We start from the raw sequence: 10,335 nt of genomic DNA, 5'->3' as shown, positions 1-10,335 counted from the left end.
ATGACAAAAGATGTTCCATGTGTCCCCCCAAATCCATTTTCCATGACTTTCTGTGGAAGCTGATGCGATAGCTTTGTGTTCCCAATATCCGAATATATTCTACCCATAATATACAAACGACTAATCTCATTTTTATTTATTGGGTGGCCATCAGTGAAATGCAGCCATTCTAAACAAATAGTGAACAGATCATTGATGCCTTACAGCTCTTTACTCTCACTTCTTTGGTATATTTGGTTTATCGATATCTAACCCAGCTCCATGATTGAGCATAGTTGACGAAAGTTTACATTTGCTATAAATTGTGCCTGCTGCTAACCATGAATCACACGCAGAAAACCCTCTGACTAGCTTGCGTTGCACCCTCCACTGCGATGGCTGTTGCTTCTTCCTCCACGGAATCCCATGTCCTCCCTCACATAGCAATCTTCCCCTTCATGGCCAAGGGCCACACCATCCCGCTCATCCAGCTTGTCCACCACCTCCGTCGTCGCGGCCTCGCCACCGTCACCTTCTTCACAACTCATGGCAACGCGGCCTTTGTCCGCGAGGGACTGTCCGGGGCCGACGACACGGCCATCATCGAGCTCGCGTTCCCCGCCGACGTTTCGGGCGTCCCGCCGGGCGTGGAGAGCGCCGAGGCGGTCACGTCCATGGCCTCCTTTGTCGCCTTCGCACACGGCGTGTCGCTGCTCCAGCCACAGCTCGAGGCGTCGCTCGCCGCCATGGAACCTCCGGCCAGCCTCCTCGTCGCCGACGCGTTCCTGTACTGGACGAACGCGTCGGCGGCCACGCTCGGCGTCCCGAAGGTGTCGTTCTTTGGCATCTCGGCGTTCGCACAGGTCATGCGGGAGCTGCGCATCACCCACGACCCGTGCCCGGCGCTGCAGCACGCCGACTTCGACGGCGACGGCAATCCGGCGACGTTCACGGTGCCTGAGTTCCCGCACATCAAGCTCACCTTCGAGGACTTGATGGCGCCCTTCGGCGACCCGTCGTCGGTCGCGCCGATGATGGAGCTGGACGGCAAGCTGGGGAAGGCCATAGAGGAGAGCCATGGCCTGATCGTCAACACCTTCCAAGGCCTAGAGAGCCCGTACATGGAGTTCTGGAACAAGCACTACGGGCCAACGGCCTGGGCCATCGGCCCGCTCTGCCTCTCGCAGCCCCCGTCTTCTTCTTCATCGGGCAACGCCGACCGGCCATCATGGATGGAGTGGCTGGATGGGAAGGCAGCCGCCGGCCGGGCCGTGCTGTACGTCGCGCTCGGGACGCTGGCCGCGATCCCAGAGGTGCAGCTGAAGGAAGTTGCAGACGGGCTGGAGCGGGCCGAGGTAGATTTCATATGGGCCGTGAGGCCCGATAATATCGATCTTGGTGCAGGGTTCGAGGAGCGTACCAAGGACAGAGGCTTGGTGGTGAGAGAGTGGGTGGATCAATTGGGGATTTTGCAGCACGAGAGCGTGAGAGGGTTTCTCAGTCACTGCGGGTGGAACTCGGTGCTGGAGAGCGTCACGGCTGCTGTGCCACTGGCAGTTTGGCCCATGCATGCCGATCAACCTTTCAACGCAGCGTTTGTAGTCGATGAGCTCAAGATCGCGGTTAGGGTCCACACGAGTGATAGAACGATGCGGGGTTTGGTCACGAGCCAGGAAATATCAGAAGTGGTCAGGAAGCTTATGCTCGGAGAGGTCGGAACGGAAGCGGCAAAGAATGTTGCCGAGTTATCGATGGTAGCTATGGAGTCCGTATTGGAGAGAGGGTCTTCTTGGAGAGCAGTGGAGGAGATGATCGGTGAGCTGTGTGCACCCAACATGCATGCGAATGTTGAGCCAAGCAAGGAGGAGTCTTGAAATGTTTAATTGTCATCGTTTTTCTTTTCAACAAATAATGTGGTGTTGTGCTCTGTAGCTATACCAAACATTTATGTTGGTCACTGGCATTTACTTCTCAGGTCTTGGATGGAAATATTTATATGAAATTGATTGAACACGGTTGTTTTCTCTCTTGGGAGTACTTAATTTGGGACCATTTAATTCTTTTTTGGGGACTACTAGCCTGAAAAAAGTGTTGAATGCTGGTCAAAACCAGTGAACAAAAAAAAAACTACCTGGTAGCCTACATGTTGCCACATAATGCTTTCTTTTCTTCCAACCGGACGTCCTCTTTCCTTTTAATTGCTCAAACGAAAATACATTGTCGTTCAACCGGCCATTAAGACGCACATTAAATACCAGCGGAAGAGGAAGCAAGTCTAAGAGCAGAAATGGAGAAGGGGCCAAAGGTGGAGCAAGTTGGGGCACTAACAGAAACCAGCTACGAGAAAGTGATATTGACAACTCTCATTCCTATAGCGCAAAAGGGGTGTGTTCGCACGCCTTGTTTGCCTGTATGCTCGCTCACTAATCTCTTTTTTGGCTCCTTTTCTGTTGTTGTTGGTCAGCTTTCGCAGGAAAAATAATATGGGTTTTCTAATTTTGAATAATTTTGTCAAATTAAATTTCTTTACGGAGTTGAAAAAAGTCTATAGATTTTAAAGTAAGTTCGTATTTTTTAAAGTTCATGAATTTGAAAAAAATCACAGTTCTAATGCAATTTTGTGCTTTTAAAAAATGTTTAGGAAATTTAAATATCAATGATTTGAAAAACAATTCATGCATTCGAAAAAATGCCATGAACTTAAAAAAAGAAATCACAAATAGAGAAAAAAAAATTAAAAATAGAACCAAAAAGAAAATTAAAAAACCCAAACGAAAACATGTCAGAAAACACAGAGAAAAAAACGGCGGAAAGAACCTAGTCGGAAGCTTTTGAAAGTTTCCCAAAACCAAACCAGGTAGAGAAAAAACTAATCTTAGTAACTTATATGAGCCGACCAATGGGAAACCTACGCGCGCTATGTACCATTAACACACTATTTAACGCAGAAGCGCCAAATAGAATTGTTCATACCTCATAACCATCCCCTTAAGCACCAAAGTGTTTGTATAACACACACAGTAGGTGTACCGAGCAGCAAGCCCGGTTAGCTATATCATACCTTAAATTGATATTTGCAATCATACTTCACTGGCTCATACACTCGTTTGCCCATCTGCTTGATGGTTTCCCTAAAACAAAATCTGCTTGCTCGTCGTTTTCTTATGGATTTGAAAAGGAATCATAATTTATTAAATGATCATAAATTTGAAAATAAAATCATAAAAATTAATGTTCATGATTTTTGAAAAATGTTTGTGAATTAAAAAAATGGGTTTGAAAAAAAAGTTCACAAATATTGAAAAAGTTAATGAATTCAAAAAATTTCACAAAGTTAGAAAAGTTCACGAGTGTGAAAAATTGAACGAAAAATGAAAAAGTAAAACCAGAGAGAAATAGAAAAATGAATTAAAAAGCCAAAGATAATCATGCCTGCAAACACAGAGAAAAATGACTGAAAAACCTGGCCAGAAGTTCTGAAAATTTCCAAAACCGGACTGGGTAGAGGAAAAATCGAGGCCGGGAAGTTATATGGACGGCCAATTGGAAACCTGCGCGCGAGCGCTGCATACAATTTATACACTATTTGGCGCATAAGAGCAACTCCAATGGGGCGACCCATTTCGTCCATCCGTGTCTGTTTGGGTCGGCGCGGACAAAAGTGACGGCCCAACGCGCCGATCCAAATTCAAATCGTGTCCGCCTGGCGTCCGCGCCGACCCATTTCCGGCCCAAAATTGCGCCTGGAATGCGTCGGCGCGGACGCAAAGCGGACGCGTCGCGCGTCTCCTCACCGTCCGCCGCGTCCCCACCTGGCAGCCACCCAACCGTCACCGGTCGTCTTATTTATGACGACCACCGACAGCGGGCCCACGCGTCAGCCAGTGAAAGCGTCCTTTTTTAACCACGCGTGCGGCGGGGTCGGCCTCATCCACTTCTCCCGTCCACATCTGGCCCCCACCACTCCCTTTGCTTCCTCGCCGGTGACCGCAAACCCTAGCGCGCCCATGGGCCTCTTCGGCAGCAGCAATGGCAAGGGCAAGGGCAAGGGCACCCCCGGCGCCTCGTCCTCCCGTGCTCCCCTTCCCCCTCCTCCTCCGGCGGCGACGCGTTTCCGCCCTGGTCGCCGGCGCCTGCACATCCCGGTGCACCAAGCGCGGTGGCACTGGGAGTACAGGCAGCCACTGCCGTACCCCGATGTCACGCCGCCGCACCGTTGGCATCTGGATCTGCAGCGGATCCCGGTGCCGGCGGTTCCACGTACCCAGCGGGCACACGACGACGAGGTGCGCAGGCGCCGCGCGCAGCTCACGCCAGAGTAGCGTCGGCTGCCAGAGTACGCCGCCGACTCCCCCAACTAGGAAGCGTGGTTCGCCCTCGAACACGAGAAGCAACAACGCTTGGGTGTCGACGCCGTCCCGCCGCCGTTGTCACCGCCGCCCCTGTAGGTAGAGCCGGAGGACATGGAGGCGGAGGCGGAGTACCAAGCCGCCCTCGAGGAGGCCCTGCAGCACGCGCTGGAGGCTAGCCGCCTCGAGGAGGCCGCGCACTTGGATGGGCTGGAGCAAGCCCTTGCCCTGTCGGCGGCGGAGGACTCCGTCCACACCCCGCTCTTCGTGCCGCCTCCGCCATCGTCGCCGCTCGTCCAGCCCAAGCCGGAGCCGGAGCCGGAACCGACGCGTAAGCGCTCCCGCCTCCACCCACTTGGCCGGTGTCGGCGTTCTGGGAACGGAGGTCCCCAGACTTGCCTGCCTGCGGCCCATGGCGTGGCTGTGCTAGCAGGCCTGTACGGCCCATCTTCATCAACAAGGCATCCAAGACCCTCGCGAGGGGCCAAGCCTCGCGAGGCGGACGACACAAGACCTCCTCGGGAGCGGCCTCACCAGGCTGCCTAGCGAGAAGCGGAGATATCAAGGCAGGGCGAACCTCGCGAGGCTCTCGTGACATGAGCCATGACGATCAAGACCAGGCGGGCGCCAGCACGCGCAGCGTCCTTGTTGCCTCTTTGGTGCTAAGGAGGCATGCGCAGGCGCGGAGTACCGAGGCATCAAGCAAAGGATTCCATATCAGTGCAACAAGACCAAGACCAGCGGGACGGCAGGATGGAGGTCACCATGGAGCCCAATACGGCGTCACCATCAGAGCCTTTTTGCAGGCGAAGACCACTTTTGTCAGGATAAGCTGTACTAGCTGTCCCCTTTCAAATTGGCCGTTGTTGGCTCCCTTCCCGCTCAATATTTGGGAGGAGGACCAGGGCCTATATAAGTAGAACTAGCCACCACAATAGGGGCATCTGGTCGAGGGCCAATCCTTAGCCACACACCAAACACAAGAACACCTCAACCTCAGGAGGCTGTTCTTCCCCTTGTACTGTTCATTATCAGCCCAAGAGGCAATCCATCCACCACCACACTGGAGTAGGGTATTACACCACAACGGTGGCCCGAACCAGTATAAATCTTGTGTCTTTGTGTTGCGAGTTCTTTGAGTTTGTCCGCGAGATCTTAGCGAGTTAGGGCGTACATCGGTAGGGAGGAAATCTCCACGCGCACCCCAGTGTTCGAACCTTGAGGGTTTTGCCGAAACCCGAGATCCGACATTTGGCGCACCAGGTAGGGGTGCGCCTGTTGGGGAATGTAGTAATTTCAAAAAATTTCCTACGCACACGCAAGATCATGGTGATGCATAGCAACGAGAGGGGAGAGTGTGTCCACGTACCCTCGTAGACCGAAAGCGGAAGCGTTAGCACAACGCGGTTGATGTAGTCACACGTCTTTACGATCCGACCGATGAAGTACCGAACGCACGATACCTCCGAGTTCAGCACACGTTCAGCTCGATGACGTCCCTCGAACTCAGATCCAGCCGAGTGTTGAGGGAGAGTTTCGTCGGCACGACGGCGTGGTGACGATGATGATGTTCTACCGACGCAGGGCTTCGCCTAAGCACCGCTACGATATTATCGAGGTGGACTATGGTGGAGGGGGGCACCGCACACGGCTAAGAGATCAATGATCAATTGTTGTGTCTCCAAGGGGTGCCCCCCTCCCCGTATATAAAGGAGTGGAGGAGGGGGAGGGCCGGCCCTCTCTATGGCGCGCCCTAGGAGGAGTCCTACTCCCACCGGGAGTAGGATTCCCCCCCTTCCAAGTAGTAGGAGTAGGAGTCAAGGAAATGGGAGAGAGAAGAGAAGGAAGGAGGGGGCGCAGCCCCTCCCCGTAGTCCAATTCGGACTAGGCCTTGGGGGGCGCACAACCTCTCCTCTCTCTTTCCCCTAAAGCCCAATAAGGCCCATATACTCCCCGGCAAATTCCCGTAACTCTCCGGTACTCCAAAAATACCCAAATCACTCGGAACCTTTCCGATGTCCGAATATAGTCGTCCAATATATCGATCTTTACGTCTCGACCATTTCGAGACTCCTCGTCATGTCCCCGATCTCATCTGGGACTCCAAACTACCTTCGGTACATCAAAACACATAAACTCATAATATAACCGTCATCGAACTTTAAGCGTGTGGACCCTATGGGTTCGAGAACAATGTAGACATGACCGAGACACGTCTCCGGTCAATAACCAATAGCGGAACCTGGATGCTCATATTGGCTCCCACATATTCTACGCAGATCTTTATCGGTCAAACCGCATAACAACATACGTTGTTCCCTTTGTCATCGGTATGTTACTTGCCCGAGATTCGATCGTCGGTATCTCAATACCTAGTTCAATCTCGTTACCGGCAAGTCTCTTTACTCGTTCCGTAATACATCATCCCGCAACTAACTCATTAGTTACAATGCTTGCAAGGCTTATAGTGATGTGCATTACTGAGTGGGCCCAGAGATACCTCTCCGACAATCGGAGTGACAAATCCTAATCTCGAAATACGCCAACCCAACAAGTACCTTCGGAGACACCTGTAGAGCACCTTTATAATCACCCAGTTACGTTGTGACGTTTGGTAGCACACAAAGTGTTCCTCCGGTAAACGGGAGTTGCATAATCTCATAGTCATAGGAACATGTATAAGTCATGAAGAAAGCAATAGCAACATACTAAACGATCAAGTGCTAAGCTAACGGAATGGGTCAAGTCAATCACATCATTCTCCTAATGATGTGATCCCGTTAATCAAATGACAACTCATGTCTATGGCTAGGAAACTCAACCATCTTTGATTAACGAGCTAGTCAAGTAGAGGCATACTAGTGACACTATGTTTGTCTATGTATTCACACATGTATCAAGTTTCCGGTTAATACAATTCTAGCATGAATAATAAACATTTATCATGAAATAAGGAAATAAATAATAACTTTATTATTGCCTCTAGGGCATATTTCCTTCAGTCTCCCACTTGCACTAGAGTCAATAATCTAGTTCACATCGCCATGTGATTTAACACCAATAGTTCACATCACCATGTGATTAACACCCATAGTTCACATCGTCATGTGACCAACACCCAAAGGGTTTACTAGAGTCAATAATCTAGTTCACATCGCTATGTGATTAACACCCAAAGAGTACTAAGGTGTGATCATGTTTTGCTTGTGAGAGAAGTTTAGTCAACGGGTCTGCCACATTCAGATCCGTATGTATTTTGCAAATTTCTATGTCTACAATGCTCTGCACGGAGCTACTTTAGCTAATTGCTCCCACTTTCAATATGTATCCAGATTGAAGACTTAGAGTCATCTGGATCAGTGCCAAAACTTGTATCGACGTAACCCTTTACGACGAACCTTTTGTCACCTCCATAATCGAGAAACATATCCTTATTCCACTAAGGATAATTTTGACCGCTGTCCAGTGATCTACTCCTAGATCACTATTGTACTCCCTTGCCAAAAACAGTGTAGGGTATACAATAGATCTGGTACATAGCATGGCATACTTTATAGAACCTATGGCTGAGGCATAGGGAATGACTTTCATTCTCTTTCTATCTTCTGCCGTGGTCGGGCTTTGAGTCTTACTCAATTTCACACCTTGTAACACAGGCAAGAACTCTTTCTTTGACTGTTCCATTTTGAACTACTTCAAAATCTTGTCAAGGTATGTACTCATTGAAAAAACTTATCAAGCGTTTTGATCTATCTCTATAGATCTTGATGCTCAATATGTAAGCAGCTTCACCGAGGTCTTTCTTTGAAAAACTCCTTTCAAACACTCCTTTATGCTTTGCAGAATAATTCTACATTATTTCCGATCAACAATATGTCATTCACATATACTTATCAGAAATGTTGTAGTGCTCCCACTCACTTTCTTGTAAATACAGGCTTCACCGCAAGTCTGTATAAAACTATATGCTTTGATCAACTCATCAAAGCGTATATTCCAACTCCGAGATGCTTGCACCAGTCCATAGATGGATCGCTGGAGCTTGCACATTTTGTTAACACCTTTAGGATCGACAAAACCTTCTGGTTGCATCATATACAACTCTTCTTTAATAAATCCATTAAGGAATGCAGTTTTGTTTATCCATTTGCCAGATTTCATAAAATGCGGCAATTGCTAACATGATTCGGACAGACTTAAGCATAGATACGAGTGAGAAACTCTCATCGTAGTTAACACCTTGAACTTGTCGAGAACCTTTTGCGACAATTCTAGCTTTGTAGATAGTAACACTACTATCAGCGTCCGTCTTCCTCTTGAAGATCCATTTAATCTCAATGGCTCACCGATCATTTGGGCAAGTCAATCAAAGTCCATACTTTGTTCTCATACATGGATCCCATCTCAGATTTCATGGCCTCAAGCCATTTCGCGGAATCTAGGCTCACCATTGCTTCTTCATAGTTCGTAGGTTTGTCATGGTCTAGTAACATAACTTCCAGAACAGGATTACCATACCACTCTGGTGCGGATCTTACTCTGGTTGACCTACGAGGTTCGGTAGTAACTTGATATGAAGTTACATGATCATCATCATTAGATTCCTCACTAATTGGTGTAGGAGTCACAGAAACCGGTTTTTGTGATGAACTACTTTCCAATAAGGGAGCAGGTATAGTTACCTCATCAAGTTCTACTTTCCTCCCACTCACTTCTTTCGAGAGAAACTCCTTCTCTAGAAAGGATCCAAATTTAGCAACGAATATCTTGCCTTCGGATCTGTGATAGAAGGTGTACCCAACTGTCTCCTTTGGGTATCCTATGAAGACACATTTTTCCGACTTGGGTTCGAGCTTATCAGGATGAAACTTTTTCTTATAAGCATTGCAATCCCAAACTTTAAGAAACGACAACTTTGGTTTCTTGCCAAACCACAGTTCATATGGTGTCGTCTCAACGGATTTAGATGGTGCCCTATTTAACGTGAATGTAGCTGTCTCTAATGCATCACCCCAAAACGATAGTGGTAAATCGGTAAGAGACATCATAGATTGCACTATATCCAATAAAGTACGGTTATGATGTTCGGACACACCATTATGATGTGGTGTTCCAGGTGGCACGAATTTGTGAAACTATTTCACATTGTTTTAATTGAAGACCAAAATCGTAACTCAAATATTCGTCTCCGCGATCAGATCGTAGAAACCTTATTTTCTTGTCACGATGATTTTCCACTTCACTCTGAAATTCTTTGAACTTTTCAAATGTTTCAGACTTATGTTTCATCAAGTAGATATACCCATATCTGCTCAAATCATCTGTGAAGGTCAGAAAATAACGATACCCGCCGCGAGCCTCAACACTCATCGGACCACATACATCAGTATGTATGATTTCCAACAAATCTGTTGCTTGCTTCATTGTTCCGGAGAACGGCGTTTTAGTCATCTTGCCCAAGAGGCATGGTTCGCAAGCATCAAGTGATTCATAATCAAGTGATTCCAAAATCCCATCAGCATGGAGTTTCTTCATGCGTTTTACACCAATATGACCTAAACGGCAGTGCCACAAATAAGTTGCACTATCATTATTAACTTTGCATCTTTTTGGCTTCAATATTATGAATATGTGTATCACTACGATCGAGATCCAACAAACCATTTTCGTTGGTGTGTATGACCATAGAAGGTTTTATTCATGTAAACAGAACAACAATTGTTCTCTAACTTAAATGAATAACCGTATTGCAATAAACATGATCAAATCATATTCATGCTCAACGCAAACACCAAATAACACTTATTTAGGTTCAACACTAATCCCGAAAGTATAGGGAGTCTGCGATGATGATCATATCAATCTTGGAACCACTTCCAACACACATCGTCACTTCACCCTTAACTAGTCTCTGTTTATTCTGCAACTCCCGTTTCGAGTTACTAATCATAGCAACTGAACTAGTATCAAATACTTAGGGGTTGCTATAAACACTAGTAAAGTACAC

General features: G+C 47.9%; 1 protein-coding gene across 1 annotated transcript; it reads left to right on the top strand.

Moving 5' to 3' along the window:
• Positions 1–203: 203 nt before the first annotated feature.
• On the top strand, positions 204–1,990 carry LOC123124708 (UDP-glycosyltransferase 90A1). Its single transcript, XM_044545280.1, has one exon. It carries the CDS (start codon positions 375–377, stop codon positions 1,851–1,853), a length of 1,479 nt encoding a protein of 492 aa, XP_044401215.1. The 5' UTR covers positions 204–374; the 3' UTR covers positions 1,854–1,990.
• Positions 1,991–10,335: the final 8,345 nt, after the last annotated feature.

Source organism: Triticum aestivum, chromosome 5D (assembly GCF_018294505.1).
Source record: "Triticum aestivum cultivar Chinese Spring chromosome 5D, IWGSC CS RefSeq v2.1, whole genome shotgun sequence".
Lineage (NCBI taxonomy): Eukaryota > Viridiplantae > Streptophyta > Magnoliopsida > Poales > Poaceae > Triticum > Triticum aestivum.
Note: the sequence above shows the minus strand (reverse complement) of the source record. Positions and strands in the feature narration are given on the sequence as shown.

Coding starts and splice junctions, on each gene's coding strand:
- LOC123124708 (XM_044545280.1), top strand. CDS start 375: ATGGCTGTTGCTTCTTCCTCCACGGAATCCCATGTCCTCCCTCACATA.